This window comes from Bidens hawaiensis, unplaced genomic scaffold (assembly GCF_021521415.1).
Source record: "Bidens hawaiensis isolate Kalapana, Puna unplaced genomic scaffold, B.hawaiensis_p1.1 tig00419377_1, whole genome shotgun sequence".
NCBI lineage: Eukaryota > Viridiplantae > Streptophyta > Magnoliopsida > Asterales > Asteraceae > Bidens > Bidens hawaiensis.
In genome coordinates this window covers 174255-192715 of record NW_027504841.1, presented here as the reverse complement: position 1 = coordinate 192715, position 18461 = coordinate 174255, and the positions used below count along the sequence as shown (strand labels likewise).

The following is an 18461-nucleotide window of genomic DNA, read 5'->3' as shown; positions in this document are numbered from 1 at the left end:
TTACCAGACCCATATTATATATTGGGGTCTAATTAAGGGTTTTACGAGTAGGGTAAAAGGGTTTGAAGGGTCTGACCCTTATCTTGCTCACCCCTAACGCCTTCTTTAATATTATCTCATATTATTAGTAGATTGAAAAACCAATTCCCGATAAGTATCCTCATCTCTCATTTAAGTGCAAAAAGAAACAAAATCAAGGGACATTTTTCAAAAATTTTTCAATTTTTTTTTAATTAAAATTTATAACTATGAAACTATGACTCAAATGTCCTATCCCCACACTTAAATTTTGCATTGTCCTTAATGCAAGGATAAGGACTAAAATTAAAAAAAAATTCAGAATAAAAAAACTAAAAACCTATAAATAAAAACAAAAATTAAAATAAAAATAAACAAGCAAGATAGAAAATAGAAAAGACTTAGTTGGTAATATGCGCATGCAGTTTGATGCCAAAGTCTTCTTCCATGAATGCCCTCCAATTCCGAACGTGTTCAGCAAACAATATATCCTTCTCTCACACTCGAACGGGAGCGGCAAACACAACAAACAATATCTAAAAATATCTTATCAATTTGATAGGTGTTAAGCACTTAAGTATTTTACCAGACCAACCAACCCACCCTATATATAAAACATGAATAAATAGCAGCAAATAATAAAAAAGTATACAGTTCGGCTGCTCCATCCCCACACTTGAATTTTGCAATAAACTTCATGGGGGTCATTTTTCTAGCTCAAAACCTGCAAAACTTAAAAACAAAAACAAAGAACTACAAAAATCTACAATAGTGACTCGACAAGACTCAAAAATAACGATACGGAAAATATACAAACTCTACACTTGAGTTTTCACTCAAAACACTCTACTGTGTAAACTATTCGACAATCCAAGTGGAGACTCCACCTCGGTCAAACTCCATGGTCCTCCAAGAAACTGCATCACAATACGACCATTCATTTTCAACCTTGTTCCTCTTATCTCCAACTTTTCCACACTCCACAAAATTTTGCAAACCACCACCTCTCTCTCTATCAAACTCCATCACTTCTCAAGAACTCGCGACCTCTCTCTCCTCCTCTAAAAAAACTCTGACGGAATGGGTGTGCTCAAGACGTGGATCCATGCCCAAAATAAAAGACTTAATCGCATAAACGGGATGACATGGATCAATGAGACCATCTTGATCACTCGGGTGTCTCATGGATTTAGCAACATATGTAACACTATCGTCGCCGGCTCTAAGAGTGATCTTACCATCAAAAACATCAACAAGTGCCCTAGCAGTACGTAAGAATGGACGACCAAAAATAATAGGAACTCTCTCATCGGCCTCCATATCTAAAACCACAAAATCTACAGGGAAAACCAAATTATCGACTTTCACGAGCAAGTTTTCTACTATCCCCCTAGGGTACTTCACCGAACGGTCAGCTAAAGACAAGGTCATGTGGGTGGGTGTGAGCTCTCCTATGCCTAGCTTCTCAAACAATGAATGTGGCATTAAGTTTATACTAGCTCCTAGTTCCGCTAAAGCTTGGCACGAGGTATCCCTACCAAACAAACATGGAACAGTGAAAACATCGGGATCGGGTAACTTCTCCGGAACCTTATTGAGCACTACTACCGAACACTCTCCATTCAGTGGAACGATCGAAAGCTCCTCCAGACTTTCCTTTCGCTTAAGAATATCTTTCAAGAACTTGGCATATTTCGGCATATGCTGGAGGACCTCGATAAATGGAAGATTAATCCTAAGCTGCCTAAACATATCTAGGAAGTTCCCGTACTCTCTTCTGAATTTCTGATTCTTAATATGGGCTGGATACGGCATACGAGCATAATCTATAAGCGGTGAAGGCCTAACATCTCTCGGTTTCTTTTCTTCACTTCCTCTAAATATGGACTCAATGGTTGGTGCGGTACTTGCCGGGTCTAGCCTAGGTTGCACCCTCCCAGGAGTCTCCAACACTATCTCCTCATCCACAAACTCATCACTCTCCTCTACCTCAATCTCTCTCTCCAGACCTAAAACCCTACCACTACGAGTAGAAATGGCATTTATTTGATCGGCCGGATTCTGCTGAGTAGAACCTGAAACTGAACTGAGGGTCTCTCATCTAAACGTCGGGCTATATCACCTACGGTCCTTTGCATGTCGAGCATAGCTGATTGTTGATTCTTAAGAAGTAGATCATGCTCGACAAGAGTCTTTTGAGTAACTTGATCTCTAGTAATGATTTGCTGCATCATCTCATTCAACTTCTTACACAAATCTGGCCCATTACTCCCACCTTGACTACTTTGATCCCCACTAAACGATTTATCCTGCCCCCGGTTAAGATTTGAACTTGGTTGGAAACCAAGGGGTGTACCGGAAGAACGCCAATTTGTAAGGCCCCGTTCCCGGTAGCCCTACTTTGGTGTTGGATTTACTCATAAACACAATTCTAAAATCAGAGTTAATATAAACTTTCACGGAATAATTTAAAACTTCAAACATCACATTACAAATATTCATTTTTGTCTTAACATACAAATTGTCTTTTCATAACATAACATAAAATAATTTTGACACTTCATCATGGATGCCAATCTCTTCCGTCCATGCCATGTGCCCCTCCTTAAGCCAGCTGCCTCAATCTATTTGCCTGCATGCATACTAAAAGTCAGCTACGCTGAGTGAGTTCTAGTTAATCATTTAACATACAATACATTCATATCCTTACTCATACGCATCCGAAGATACGTATTCATACCTTATTTACTCTTACTTCTTTCATACAAACTTTATATACATGCACACATGCTTACCTACTTTCTTTCATAAAGCCTTGTAATTTACCATAGGCTATTCTATCTCTACCATAACAGATATTATTAGGGTCTGGTCCCTTCTGTCTCAGATATTATCAGGGTCTGGTCCCTTCTGTCTCAGATATTATCAGGGTCTGGTCCCTTCTGTCTCAGATATTTTTAGGGTCTTGTCCCTTTGTCTCCAATAAACATACCTGTCACGTCACTCATTCATACATTCATTTTCATTCATGCATACTTTACATATCTTCTGGTCGTATATGCACATATTCATTCGTATAAACATTCCATAATAACATTCAATACTTAGTCATACATATAACATACACATATCATACACTTACCATTTAAGTTAAGTGTATTAACAACCATCACAAAGGAGTATGCACACAGCCCCAAAAACATAACGGATAAAGGGGCTAGAAACTCACCTGAAGTCGGTTTCTCTCGCAGTTAATAGTTATGCCCTTCTTTAGCTGTGCACGGCTAACTGTGTAATGCATTATGAGTTTCAAATATCCATTACTACTACGTCTTATATCTAAGTCAATGACACCTTCAACTAACGGGGGTCCGGGGGCAGCGCCCCTGGTAGCGGGGTCTAGGGGCGGCAGCCCCTAGCAGGGTCCAAGGGGCAACACCCCTGGCTGGGGTTGAGCTGACCTGGATGTGCTAAAAGTAGTCTTAATGTGCCATCCTCAAGCCAGCTTGATGTGCTAAAAGTAGTCTTAATAATTATTAACTAAAATTACGCTAATCTAGACACTAAGTAATAAATTCTAGACTATTAACTAAACTAAAACTACTAACCAGCAAGTAAACCGGTCGACTCTAGTACAGCTAAGTAAGTCCGGATATCGAACCCACGAGACTCTTTTAATTACGTAAACTAGCTAAATTAGACTCAACTACAGACATGACTATTTATTTATTATTTGTTTAAGGGGGTTTTACTAATAAACTAATTTTAAACTAATTTAAACTAATTAAGGAAACTAAAGACGACTAAACTTATAACTTGGACTTAATTCAGATGATGATGAACAACCACCTAGGCTAGAATCCCCTTAAGTTTCAGTTATCAATTAACCTGGAGACTATTTAGTTATAGAACTGGGATCGTAAAATAGATGCTTAAGAGAAAACCCGAACAGGACCCCTGACCCTTCTCAAGAGACACCTATGGATTTCTAACAAGTTTTAACGCACACCAATATTAAAAATCAAGTTTCCTTACGGTCACCTAATTAATTACAAACTAGTTCTTTGTGCGAAATCCTACCTTATAGCGCGGAAATCAAAGGCAGTCTAATATATTCAATTGACTTGATAGACAAAGTTAATCAATCAAACCTAGACGGACTCCTTACGAAGAGCTAAAAAAACTCAGAGGCAGGTATACCGGGACATCTTATAGGCAGTAGAATCGAATTACCATATGTAAATTGGTACACATCAGTATTCCAGTGCATTTCGTTTAAAGTCAGAATAAATATGTTTTCGAACCTTCTCTCAATTCAAAGTGGATGTTCTCGTGTGAATCTCAGCAATGACTTGTTCTGATCGAATATTGATCGTTTTGAACTAAAAGAAAACGTAAGGGCGGAATACACACATTGTTGTATAATATCTTCTCACTCTCAATAGTTACATACTAAGTCTAAAACACAGAAAAGCAAGATGTCCATACTATCTCGATATATGTAAAAAAAAAGGAGATCCTATTGTGGAGGTTGGGTGTCAAAACAATAGCACGTGGAATTCAGATAGACAGCAGTACAGCACACACGTTTTCAAAATTTTCTTACGTGTGAAAGCCAAGGACACGTATTGCAACAGACAAATGAAGCTGTCAACAGAAAATACACAACATAGAGCACAAAGTACAAAACCATGATACATAGTTCTCCTGAAATTGTAATTATATAAATATAAGGTCATAAAAAATAAAAAAATTTCATGATTGTTGTCTGTTATCTTTCATTTTTGGAAAAGTATTAGTCAAAACATTGTGAATTAAATCTTTTTCTATGTAACAATGATACGATTCTTCCTCTAAGACTGAACTACGTGGAATACTTAGGGGCGTTAACTATGCTTATGTGGCTACCAAAACTTTGTTATACACCACTACGTCACTTCTTTATTTTTTGTCATGCCCCTTATACGCCAAACCCTTAGCGAGCTTTGTTTAGTGAGTACAATTAATTTTCACACCCTTTTAACACTAATTTCCTTAAAAAATAGTAGATTTTACGTGAAAATATTATATATAATTCATACTCTAATTTATCATAAATTCACTCTTTAATTCTCTGGTATTTTATAAAAAAAAATCGGATCAACAACCTAACGATTTATCTTCTTGGGAGGTGGATGAGACGGTAGCGCTCAAAGCTATTCGAGTGGGAGTAAGACATTTAGTTGCGCACGGCCAAACATCACGACCGGAACCGTTTTAGACGACGACCGCTACTATAACCGCTTGATGAAAGATTATCTTATTGAAAACCTTTGTATGAGTAATCTTTTCTTTATATATGAAACAAAAAGTTCTAGTGTCTTTTTTTTTTTAATTTCAAGTGTCTTTGGTTTTTTTTTCCTTCTTATTTTAATATCGTTTTTCTTTTATGGCAATTTTTATATATTAAAATGATCTACTATTTTGGTTTCGTTATTTAAATTATTATGTTTATTAAATAATAAAATAAATAAAAAATGATTGAGTAATAAATGCAATTAGTTAAAACCACTACACTTGATTTAAAAGAGGTTTTAGTGAATTCTTTTTCGTCTCCATGGCACCAAGTGTCATTTTAACTAGGAAAATTGGTTTTAAATAATCCCAACTATCACCTATTAGTAAATAATAGGCCCAACTTTGCTCTTGGCTGGTGGCGGTCCTAACTAAAGGGGTATTTGTTTTTAACGGGCCGCGACTAACGGATGTTAACCCCGTTAGTGATTTGCTGACGTTGACCTTCTTCTCCGGCCGGAAACCTGCAACTCGCCTCCATTCTCCCTAATATCATCACACCGTCTCCCTCCCTCTTCAAAACACATCGAAAATTACATCTTCCATGGCCAATCCCTAGATACCAAACCCGATCTTATTTTCAAAAATTCGAAATCAATGTTACATAATCTACAAAATAAGCATAGGGCTTTTGTTAAGGGGGTCAAAACGAGTCGAATGAAGTGTCAATTACCTCGAATGACGCACGATTGACGAGGGTTGACTTTGCCGGAGACAACAACAGCGACACGTCGGTTTGGTTTCGTATGAGGGGAAAGATAGAGAGAGACGGTGTAATGATATTAGGAAGAATGGAGGCGAGTTGCAGATTTCCGGCAGGTTTCCGGCCGGAGAAGAAGGTCAACGTCAGCAAATCACTAATGGGGTTAACATCCGTTAGTCGTGGCCCGTTAAAAACAAATACCCCTTTAGTTAGGACCGCCACCAGCCAAGTGCAAAGTTGAGCCTGTTATTTGCCAATAGGTGATAAAGGTGCACAAATCGGGTATTTAAAAAACCCGGAACCGGGTAGGAACCGGTTCCGGGTATGGTCAACAAAAGTCAAACCCGGTTCGGTTCCGGAACCGGTTCCGGGTATAGTCGGGTATTTGACCGGGTTTTGACCAGTTCCGGGTCGGGTTTTGACCGGTTCCTCCGGGTTTTTTTCGGGTTTTTGACCGGTTCCTCCGGGTTTTTTCCACCGGTTCCGGATCGGTTCCGGTTCCGGAACCGGCTCCGAGGAGAAATCCTATACCCGGTCAGGAACCGGTTCCGGGTATGGGTTAGAACCGGTTCCGGGTCGGTTCCACCGGTTCGGTTCCGGAACCGGTTATTTTGTGCACGTCTAATAGGTGATAGTTAGGATTATTTAAAACCAATCTTCCTTTTAACTAAACAATTAGCTAAAATCACTGCACATAGCCTAATAATCAGTATTTTGACAAGATAGATCTGAATTCACAAACACTAAAAAAACAAACCAACCAACCTATCTCAATAGTTGTCGAATAACCGATAGACCAACAAACAAGTCCAATATTTTTTTCACTTTCCACCATCAATATTGCAAGATCGGATATTCGGATACACATTATAGGACTGTATTTAGTTAAGGTCATACATATGTTTGCATTTCTTATCAATAAACTCATTTGAATACACAAAAACTATCATATCGAATCAACGTCTCCATACACGTAAACTGTTTCTTCACTAGAACGATTGCCAAACCAGTACCAAAAATCCCCAAATACAGATACCGGTACCATATTGATCTCGAAACATCAAAAAGTTGGTACCTAAGTAACTGGTACCCGACCAGAACCACCTCTCTTTCTCTCTCCCGCTATATATTGTGCACATACGTTATTGTGCACATTCAAACCATGAAAAAGGCCTACTTAATCAAGCATCAGACCTAAAACACATACCAAAATGCAAGTTTATACTTCAAATATATATATAACTTAAAAAAAAAAAGAAACAAAATTACAGTCACTATCTCATCTAAACACTACAACACTTATTAATGAACAAATCAACTGTACACTGGAAGCTCTTTCTTCTGCTCTTTCTGCAGAACCACCACTCTTTAGAACTTAACAAAACCTATCTTATCTCTCAAACAAGTATACATATATAAGAGAAAGAAAACCTACTTGTTTGCTTTAAAGTTCAACTTCTTGGAGATCATCATTCGACGACTGTGCAAAATTCGTCTTGTTTGGCATAAACGTATTGCCACCAGGAACCGAAAACTCTTGATCCGCGCCTCCGCTCCAAGACGATGTTCTTCGTGACATGGAATGATTGGTAACCGATGATGTGGATGTTGATAATGATAATGATGATGATGATGATCCCGCTTTTGGCATATCATTCATTGATGCAAACTTTTGAATGCTCGTTGCTGATTGGCTGGTTGTAGAAGAAAGCAAGGGGGGGGTTTGGTTATCGGGATGATTATCAGCTGGTTGTTCGGGTGCTGCAGGGGAAGCAGTTGGAACAAAAAAGTTTGGGTTCGGGTTGGGTCGGTTGATGGTAGGAACGGCAGGTGATTGAAATAAGTTGGTCTGGTTTCCGCCGCCTTTGTTGAAAGTATCAACATACCTGCTATTTAAAAGTGCATATAAGATGATAAGTTCTATTACCCAAAAAAAAAAAGAAAGAAAAATGCGTTGTTTTATCTATTAAATATTAATTGAAAATAAAGATTTACCTTGCTCGAACACCTGTTCTTCCACGAGCAGAAAAGTGATTTGTGGTGGGTGGAATCAGTGGAATTCCTGAAGGGTTACTGGCGGGAGCTGAGCTGGCAAACTCAGAGCTCAAAGATTCGGTTGATAAAGCGGTCTTTAGGCTATAATCAGGTGATCCATTCTGGAAAGTTGCGATTGTAGGCGGTGGAGCAAGGGCGGCTTCCTGTGCTGGCGGGTCAACCCCTTCTTCCACCCATCTCTTAAGTTTCTCATCATAATAGAACTTATTAGTGTCGCCCAACTTTGCCTACAAACATAAATGGGCCCATTTTGATTATGCTTTATTAAGAAACATTAAAATTATTTTGTAATAATAAGAAATTGTACCTGTTTGTCCTGGCGAGACGGTAGAATCCTACCAACCGTTTTTTCATAAAGCATGGCCCGAAAACCGAAGCCACGACGCCCTAAAGTCTTCCCAGATGATTTACTTTGTGAATCAGCAGAGTTTTCCTTCATCGTGTCATCCTGGTCAACATCAATTTCTTTTTAAAAAAAAAATAATCTTCTTATATTACCACATTTCATTATGATAAGTTTGCATTTTGAAAGTAACTATGTGATGCTGAATAATCAGAGAATGAAATAAAGTGACAACCTGCATGGGAGAACGAACAAAAGCAGGTTCTGAAGCACTGCGGTTATGAATCATATTTCTGCTGTTTCCATCTGCCTGATTGATGGGCTCCATAGATTCAGACGGCACTAAAGATGACATTGTCATTGCTGATTGACTGGCTAAAACCTTAGGACCCATATGCGGTTGTTGATGATAATCGTGTTGGGCAGTGCCGCCATATGTTGATGGAACAGGCGGCGGAAGGCCGCCAACAACACGATGGGCAGTGCTATCGATAAGGTTGAGCAATTTACCAACTATTTTACCAGGAGCCACTAAGTTTGCAGAAAACCCTCCCTGCAAAACAGGAAAATAAAACATGAACACTACAGTTTTTCTATTTATTTATTAAACTCGAGGAAGAGTAACAAAAGAAGAAGAGCAGTACCTGTTGGTGAGCTTTTATCCTTTCCTCTAAGGATATAACCAATTGTCTCCAGATTTCTACCTCGGGGATTCGTCCAGTTTTTAACGATTTTGTGACAGCTTGACAGTACCTGAAAAAAAATGTGTTATTGTTCGACCCGTTATCAACGAAATGCAACCCAAATTGACATGTTTCTTTGTAAAAGAGTTGAAAGTGCCACCTCTAGAAGCAAAAAAGGTTAATGAAAGAGGAAAGATTATACATACTTTAACGAGTCTGACAATCTTCCAACTTCAGCCAACATGTGTGCATAAACAAGTTTATAAGGTTGAAATGGAAGCAAGGTGAACTGAGAGTTTCCCAGCATCTTTGAATATTCATACACCTCTGTTCTCTGTTTGCGTCCAAAATTATAAGGTTTTGTTAGTTTAACGAACTGTCAATGATATATCAAATTATGTTCTTAAAAACTTCAGAAGGCTGTGAATTAGGGGATGTTTGTAACGCACTAACGCTAACAATTGATAACAGATAAAACACAATTTTTTCCTCTTTTCGGAAAAAATGATAATGGTCAACATGATCCAAAATTATATATTAATCATTAGAAACCATTAACTGGTTTTTCTGTGTTTGATTCAAGTAAGAGGCAAGACCTGAATAGCCTCAGGGGAGGCGTATGTACGGGGATGTTTCCAGTGATCTGCACCAATGAGACAGAGTCTAGCAGTGTCTGAATATGGTTCAAAGTTTGCTTCTGCAACTAAGTAGCAAATGTGGGCTGCAATAATCTGGATCACATTTTTAAGGCATTATGAACCAAATCCAAATATTAAAGTCATGCAAGGTGATGCGTTCACGTGTACTTACATTACTCCTTTCCTTCCACAAACAATCTCCAAGATGAATAAGCACCAGTTCATCATCTTTTGTTCTGTTGGCAGTAATTACTGCCAAATTATCCTCCCAGTCATCAAGCATACCATTAGCACTAAGTTGACCCTAATGCAAAAAAAATAACAAAGATTATGTCAAGAGAAACAAATTTGAATAACTAGATCAAGTTATATTGACCCCCCAAAACTTTATTTCCATTTTATTTTTCTAAAAGTTAATGGCTACATACTAATGAGTCACATTACCTGTGTAGGCTGTTGTTGGAACATATTTACCGCACCACCATTTGTTGTAGCATCGGCTGCAAATACATCTGCTGGTTGACCAGCAATCAGCAAACATAATGTCCGCAATGGTGATCCTGGTACAAACTGACCAAGAGCCATTTTCTTAATCGTCTCTACATAAAACTGCAATAGAGTCACATAGAAGCAAATGAGAATTGATGACAAAATAATATTAAACAATATAGTTTCTCTCAAGAAAAGTTTATCAAGCTGAAAGGACCAGGGAAAATGATCCGTGGCATAATCGGTGGGTCAATCAAGTCAGGTAATGGATCAAAACAAATCTGGTCGGTTTGAGCCAACCAAAAAACACTTTTTTGTCTTTTCTTTTCTTTCTTTCATTGAAGTTAAAAAATATGTCTTTGGTGTAACTGAAAACCTAAACTATTATTACTAAGATAAGAAAATATTCTGATTTAAAACGGCATTTAGATGGTTTTGTGCATTTTCAATATACTTTTTTGTGATGCTCAACACTTGCAGTATGAGTTATTTTTTCAAACTCTACCCAAGTGATCCATTAACAGCAAAGTGATGTGGTCAGAAACGCCAGCCCTAAGACTTGAACGATGGAGGGATGCATATGTGTATCTGTGTGTGTGTAGAGAGAGAGAGAGACCTGATCACCAAGTTGTGCTGCAAGAACAAGTGCAGGCCCCCACCAGTGCCCCTCTTGTGCACGAAGAAGAGCCTCTTTCTTTCTACCAGAAACAAGCAGAGTTTGGACTTCGGCAGCAGTTTCCTAAATCATAATACATACATTATACATAGGCATTCTAACAAAAAGCAATTTCATTATGGGCGGAACAATTAGGATGCATTTCTAGTAGCAGGAGAAATAGAGAGCAATCAATACCCGAGTTTGCATTTCTGAAGGTACATGTTGCAAGCAATGAGCAAAAGCACCATAATTGTTGTATTCCGCACCGCCCTTCACAGATGCAAATAGCCTAGCAACAGCTACTTCTGGAGCATCATTTTCCTAGTTGAAGAATCAAAAGATCATATATAAGTTCACACTGTTAACAAATAATTTATTGACAATTTTTATGTAGAACGCAACAAAGCAATGCCATCATCTAATAACTATGTAATTTAACTAAAGTCGATCTGATCAGGATATACGGAAGTGGCAATATCGACCCGTTTTATAAAGTAAAAAAAAGTTTTATCTTTTACCTTCAAGCTAGTGTCTGAACCCAAAGGAGATCTCAATTTCCCGTAATGCTGTAAGGCTATTTTCAGCAACGAAAAGAGCAATCTTAGAGCTTCACCTTTGTTATAATCTACATCAGAAGTTTGAGAGTGTGTAATTCTATCATCAATCCATTTGTTCAACTCTTTACTCCCAGCATTTCCACCAGAAAGTGGACCGGGACACGGTTGCTGACAGAGATTGTGAAAATAGTCATGTACATCTGCTCCTCCAGTAGCAACTTCTGCTAAGTTAAGAACAGATATTGACCCTGAACTTGAACCCTTCAACGAAAAACACACAAAACTGTGAATAAAAATTTAAAAAATCTTATTATAATATATGAATAATTTGACTTCTGGTGAAGGTGTAGTCTAGACTTTTGTTTCCCTCATCTCCCTCCTATTATTAAATAATTAAATATCTAAAATTTATTCTAATATTTTGTTAAAACTTAAAGAAATCATAAGAAAATTTTGAACTACACCTTATCTAAAAAAATAATAATTTTATAATTCTTAAATCTTCATTATTTGTTATGTATAATTCTTAAATCTTCATTATTTCTTATCTCACCAATGTCTGATGACATCCAACATATAAATTTTGGTTTAAAACAAGTTGGATTTACTCAGCCCGTGTAATACATGGGTTTCTAAATTAGGAGTAGTAGGCAAATATAGGTGGACCCAAACAAAATAATTATTTCTGTTAGTGGTTAAACATAACCTGAAGCAGCCCATCATATGTAAATGGATGCAAACAACAGTAATCTATAAAACATGCAGGTATATGATTAACAAGGATGATGGTTTAAGGGCTAACCTGTCCTCCAAAGGATGCATTTATGAGAGAGGTGCTTTCTTTCATCACAATCAGTTTCCCACCAAAACCAAAAGTAACCAATGCATGCGGAGGGCGGCCAGCAGACGACCTTCCTTTAGTAGAACCATAAGACACTTGATGGCTGCTCTGAACCGGTTGCTGCAAATAGCTTAACTGGTTCGGGTTTCCATGCGCCTTTTGGACATTCACGGTCTCACTTTGCTGCAAAGGCTGACTGAATGGCTGACTGTAAGGAACAGTCGATTGAGACCAAGAAACTGCAGGGAACCCGTTATCAACCTGGGTGGTATTGGTGCTGGTTGTTCCCGCATTATTATCTACATGGAAATTGTTACCATAATGATTACCTATTTGTTGGTTGTTTCTAAAGTCGTCCACTGGGGCAGCAAGATTAGGTTGCCACATAGTTGAACCATTCCAATTATAATCTTGTTCTTGCTCACTATATGTTTTCTGATCATTTTCATAATACGTATTACTTGAACCAAACCCATTTCGGTTGACGGGGTCCTGAGCTACAGCGGTTGGTTGTGAATTATAATCATCCAAAGATCGCCATTCTTGGGCATTCATATCATAATACCAACCAGGATATTGAGGATCAAAAACCATATGAGACGGATACACTTTGTTATTATTATTATCTTCTAAATTATTCTGACCAGGTTGAGAAACCGAATCCCAACTTGTAACACTTTCTGTTGCACCCTTCTCTGCTACAGTTCCCGCAACAGATTGGGCAGATTGCTGCAAGTAAGAAACCTCCGATTTCTGATCAGTGACATTCCATTCAGAAGCAGAAGCTACGCTATTTGCACCTTCTGCACATGATGTGGCATTATAACTTTCATCAACTTGATACCATTGTCCAGTATTCGCATCATACCTCCATCCAGGATAAAGATTCTCCCAGTATTGACTACTATTAGGGTCCTGACCGTCCGTTGCTTGCTCCCCTGTAGCGGCATACACCTGATCGGATTGAAACTGATGTGAGTACTGATTAGCATCCTCACCCTGCAAGGAACTACTCACTACACCGTTCGATTCACTACTAACAAAACCATCCTCTTTCCCTATGTGGTCAATCGAACCATTTCCAAATTCATCAAAGAAACCAGCATCCGCTCCAAACGAACTCCATTGCACCTCTTTAACACCAGCAGTGCCTCCCGATTCACGAACCTGATTATCCAAGGAATCCACCGGTTTATCCGTACCATTCCCAAATTCTTCAGTAGCACTATCCACCGCGAACGAATCCGAATCCACCAGACGACTTTGATCTACAGATTCTTCATTTGGCGCTTCCCCCAAATCTTCAAGCGCATCAGCACCGATGCTCAAATTAGCAAAAGCTTTAGCATCATCGGAATCATTAAGCATCTCGGGTTTGGAAGATAATGCAACGGGCTTATAATCGTCGTCGTCGTCGTCGTCATCAACTAACTTATCAAAAAAGTCCTCATCGGTTTCATCCACCATAAACGGAGAAGAATTAGCAGCCATCTATAATAATAATAAAAATAATAATACCCAGATCAATTCAACCCAGATCCACAATATAAACTCCTAAAACCTTGAATTGATACGATTTCACCCAAAATTGAAACTAGGGTTTAGCAAGATTGAAGCTTTCAACAGTCTTACCTTGATCGATTACGGGGAAATTGCAGCAGAGCAGAGGAGAGTTTGAAGAGAATCGATAGAAGAGAAAGAAAGAAAGAAACCCTCGACTCAACAACTCATCAATCACACGGTCTGTGGATTTGTCTTTCTTTGCTTGCAGATGTTATATAAACAGTCCCTCATATTAGCCATAGTCCACAATTGGGGTGGGTTCTCAAATCAATAGGAAAATTTCCAAAATAGCGAGGATTCCCGAAGTAGCGGTTTTTTCCTTAAGAATTATTTAAAATTTAGACGGCCAAGACGTTTTTGAAAAAGATAATAATATAGGGGTAGTATGCCAAATTTCTAAAGAAAGTCAGACGATATTTGGGAAAATAATGAAGGTAAAGTCCAAATTTTTTTGTAATCTTGGAGCAAAAGTTCAGTTTTTTTCAAAAAAAAAATTTTCACAAAACCATTTTGAGTGACTGTTTTTTTATGTTTCCTATCTTTCCCGTCCATATTTTCAAATTCTTGGAAATATATATTTTTTACAATTATACCCCTGAACCACCACCATCACCGACGCCGTCGACCCCACCCCATCACGACCACCGTCAACCGCCACCACCATTTCATGGATCTCCGCGCGTCGCCGACCTTCTCTTACGCCTCAAACACTCATCACCTTCAGGTTCAGCTTCATCTCGTGCTCGTCGGATTCCGGCAACAAAGAAGCCGATTACGATTGCGACTGTTCTTCTTCCGCCTCGCTGGGGCCACCGGAAGAACCGGTCCAAATCCGCCGCGCCGGCGAAAGAACACCGTGGTAGTCCCACCACGCATCTGTCGTGGAGCGCCAGCGACGGTCCGTCGGATCTCTCCTCCGGTAGCAGATCGGTAAAGGTTTGTATTACCCGATTTTCATATGTTTTAAGCTTATTCAATAACCCACCACCGCCGTCACCATTTCATGGATCTCAAAAAACCTTCTAGGGTTGACGGTGATGATGGTGGTGGGTTATTGAAGGAGGTTTAGGAGGTCGGCGACGGCGGAGATCCATGAAATGGTGGTGGCGGTTGACGGTGGTGGTGATGGGGTGGGGCCGACAGCGTCGATGATGCTAGTGGTTCAGGGGTATAATTGTAAAAATATATTTTTCCAAGAATTTGAAAATATGGACGGGAAAGGTAGGAAACATAAAAAAACAGTCTTTCAAGACGGTTTTGTGAAAAAAAAAATTTGAAAAAATCTGAACTTTTGCTTCAAGATTACAAAAAAATTTGGACTTTACCTTCATTATTTCCCCAAATCTCGTCTCCTACCTGACTTTCTTTAGAAATTTGGCCTGCTACCCCTATATTATTATCTTTTCACAAAGCGTCTTAGCAGTCCAAATTTTAAATAATTCTAAGGAAAAAAGGGCTACTTTGAGAATCCTCTCTCTAAAAAGGGCTATTTGGGAATTTTCCCTAAACAAAATGTTTACTTTTCAATTTAAAACGACGGCTGCCACTTGACAGTCGTTGTGTTGCCACAAGAGCAGAACTCTCTACGTAACACACAATTGGATAAAAACCCGAGTGGACTCGGGATCCAAACTGACAACCTCGCAATGTCTAGCTCAAATCATTCATTATCAATATCCACCAAGTGACACAAGCATTCCTACCAATAGGCCATAAGTGAAGGATCATTTAATTTTCAACTAGGTAGTAAACCTCCTTACATGTAAAAGTTATAAATAAAGCGACACGAATCAGGTTTGTTATGATACCAAAATGAAACCCAAAAAATAAACTAGTATATGACCTAGAATAATAGTGGTGCGCGTATAAAGCATAATAAAAATATACATATTTAAAATGACGTTTGTACAAGTCGGTAAAACTTGGCCTTTGATAAAACCCAAGCTTTGTGGCAACGAGTCAACGCGAATTTGGTCAGTTGTTGGTAAACTTGACTTTACGACGACGGGTGAGTCAAGACCAATTTGATGGGTATCGGTTGCGTTCGTTAGATTAACATATTTAAAAGAAAAGAAAAAAAAATACAAAAATAAACATAAAAACCTTAATAAAATATTCCTTTATTGACCTATGAATTTTTAACTTATCTTAAATATATACTAGTAAAAGAGCCCGCACGTTACGATGGAGACGTAACGTGATTTTGGCTGGTAAGGATTCGGTTCGGTTTGTTATGGTGTCAACATTTGTTATAGGCAAATTTAGTTGTAGTTTACTATATATAAAAATAAGATATTATACAACAGCCTTATCATAAAGAAAAAAATTAATATTTTCTTTTAAGTTAACAGACGTAACTGATGTATTTAAGTATTGTATATTTTTTTATATAGTAGGAAACCCATGTGATACTGAATGGTTTTCTAGTTACATTGTAAACTTCTCGAAATAAAAATGTATGTGGTTATAACCACCGATGACAAAAATCTTAAGCAATTACAATCTAGGAAGCTCAAGTCCAATTCCAATAACTCAGATACCGAGGATGATGGTTGCATTTAATGTAATCAAATATATCACTAACAACTAAATTAAGTTAGTAGATATTGATAAAATGTATTCAAATTAGTATATCATGGTATCGACCTAAGCAGCTCTAATGAAGATTGTACAATCCATCAAGTATTAGTTAATTATATAAACTAAAAATCTTACAACTATTAATCACATCCATCACTACAAACACATAACTAAGAAAAGTTTTGTTGTTGGATTACTTGGTTCATGTTCCTAATTATTTGTTTTTGTATATCGTAAGTTTTGAAGAAAAAAAAAGAACTTTCAATATCCTTTCATAAATCACTATTTATTTTGAAAAGGGCCAAAGCATGGCAAAATATTACTAAAAACAAAGGAAACTATAATACAAGACACTTACTCTACTCGGGGCATTTCCCCAAGGTAGATGTAAGCCCTAAAATAACCTATATAGTGCTAACTATCCAACTATATACAAATCCAAAATCAGGTTTAGCCGCTAAATATTTTCTGAAAAATAGACTATCTTTATACACTACACATTAACTAAACCAAACTTGATGCTAAACCAAAGATCCAAACATTCGGCCCATCATCATAACTGAGCCAAACAGATTTTAGAGGCCCACTCGTGCATGATAAGTGAATAAGAGTTGGATCATTAGCAGCTAGCTGTGCATAGCCCACTAATTATTGATATTATGAAGACTGGCCCAAAAAGACACCCAATCTCCATACCTGAAACTATTAGCCCAACCAGTAAAACCAACACATTGACAAATAACCCACATCAGGTCCAATTTATACCAACAACGCCGACTCAAATAGACCTGAATGACTATCCGGCCCAAATTCGGCATGTACTAACCCATCTATGATTCGTTTTATACATCCAATCCAGCATCAATCTTATAAGTGGCCAATAGATTTCGAACCCACGCGCTCCAGCAAAATAACTGACCACATTTAAAATACCCATTCCATCCAACATAAATATTCACAATATTTGTAATTTTGACCCAGATTAGTCAAACATGCCTTAATCATTAACTTTCCCACATTAATCCAACCATTCCACTTTTTACCAGAATTCCAAATATGTGTTCCCCTAATATCCTTTCAAGCAATTGATTAATCCATTAATTTGTCATATCAGTTTTATAATAAAATCATCTTGGAACTCCAATTTACGAGTTTTATTCCAATGTAAGCAGACACAACTAGTTGGTTGCAATTAATTCATACCAACAACACTCGTAAACTTCAAAGACTTCCCCTAGTGTACCGACATTATTACGTGTTGAGAATGAAAAAAATGAACTTTAACAAAGAAACCAGACCAAAAGGTGTTAACTCTATTAAAGTGTTGTCCCACAAAACTAATAATGAAAATTAAGGTTATCCATTGTGGACTAAACCATATGCTGCTAACAAAATAGTTGACTAACCTAAATCTGACCCGTTGATAATGGCTTATAGAACAATTTTGACTATTGATTACAGACCAGCAACCAGGCTTGTGATTATGAGTTTATTTTTGACTTTTGCATTAACTTTGATAAAAACTTTTACTTTTAACATACCATTGACTACCAGGATTTGGCCTAAATACATGTTTGTGAAACAGATATTGAAGTAGACTTTTACCTTGACTTTTAGACCAAAAAAGCTGACTTTTCTGATTGAGTATTTCATTGATCCCATTATAAATCTCAAAAATACCAAATCTGCCCCTAAACACTAAATAACCAGTAAATCCTTCCAGTAAGCCATTGACTTTGAGTAAGGAGTTGACTTTGACTATTTCTAACCATTCTGAGAATTCTGAAATGACCAAGCATGCCAGTCTACAGAAAGTAAACAACTAATTTTGAATTAAATGTCATCATGTTGGCCTTCAGTTCTACAAAGCCCTAATTCAACTATAACCTACTTGACGTTTATTGAAATGCTGTAGCGGCAACAATTTGCTCCGTGTTAATCATTTGATGCAAACTGGCCTGGTTTAGGTTTGTATATTTTCTTCTTATTCTAAAATTAT

General features: G+C 37.8%; 2 protein-coding genes across 3 annotated transcripts; both read right to left on the bottom strand.

Annotated features, from left to right (window-relative positions):
* Positions 1-854: 854 nt before the first annotated feature.
* Positions 855-3319, bottom strand: LOC143608498 (uncharacterized). Its single transcript, XM_077083515.1, has 4 exons — positions 3248-3319; positions 2141-2327; positions 1360-2093; positions 855-935 (listed from the first exon to the last, which is right to left on the bottom strand). The coding sequence occupies exons 1-4, from the start codon at positions 3317-3319 to the stop codon at positions 855-857; spliced, it is 1074 nt and encodes a 357-aa protein (XP_076939630.1).
* A 4027-nt stretch (positions 3320-7346) lies between these two features.
* Positions 7347-13827, bottom strand: LOC143608499 (protein transport protein SEC16B homolog). 2 transcript variants are annotated; one of them, XM_077083517.1, is made up of 14 exons: positions 12281-13827; positions 11440-11739; positions 11117-11242; positions 10880-11002; positions 10219-10383; positions 9947-10078; positions 9733-9867; positions 9343-9470; positions 9098-9206; positions 8689-9006; positions 8418-8558; positions 8051-8337; positions 7491-7941; positions 7352-7405 (listed from the first exon to the last, which is right to left on the bottom strand). In XM_077083517.1, exons 1-13 carry the CDS (start codon positions 13808-13810, stop codon positions 7500-7502), a joined length of 3936 nt encoding a protein of 1311 aa, XP_076939632.1. In that variant the 5' UTR covers positions 13811-13827; the 3' UTR covers positions 7352-7405; positions 7491-7499. The 2 variants fall into 2 exon arrangements, with proteins under 2 accessions (XP_076939631.1, XP_076939632.1); XM_077083516.1 differs by having other exon boundaries at positions 7347-7941.
* Between the last annotated feature and the right edge of the window lie 4634 nt (positions 13828-18461).

What these genes read in the sequence shown, in the direction of transcription:
- LOC143608498 (XM_077083515.1), bottom strand. Translation starts at nt 3,319, where the DNA reads ATGCATTACACAGTTAGCCGTGCACAGCTAAAGAAGGGCATAACTATT. An exon ending in GCGAGAGAAACCGACTTCAG is followed by an intron (nt 2,328 to 3,247) that starts GTGAGTTTCTAG and finishes AACCGGGGGCAG; the next exon opens with GATAAATCGTTTAGTGGGGA. An exon ending in TCGATAATTTGGTTTTCCCT is followed by an intron (nt 936 to 1,359) that starts GTAGATTTTGTG and finishes ATTGTGATGCAG; the next exon opens with TTTCTTGGAGGACCATGGAG.
- LOC143608499 (XM_077083516.1), bottom strand. Translation starts at nt 13,810, where the DNA reads ATGGCTGCTAATTCTTCTCCGTTTATGGTGGATGAAACCGATGAGGAC. An exon ending in ATGCATCCTTTGGAGGACAG is followed by an intron (nt 11,740 to 12,280) that starts GTTAGCCCTTAA and finishes TTTTCGTTGAAG; the next exon opens with GGTTCAAGTTCAGGGTCAAT. An exon ending in GTTCAGACACTAGCTTGAAG is followed by an intron (nt 11,243 to 11,439) that starts GTAAAAGATAAA and finishes TTCTTCAACTAG; the next exon opens with GAAAATGATGCTCCAGAAGT.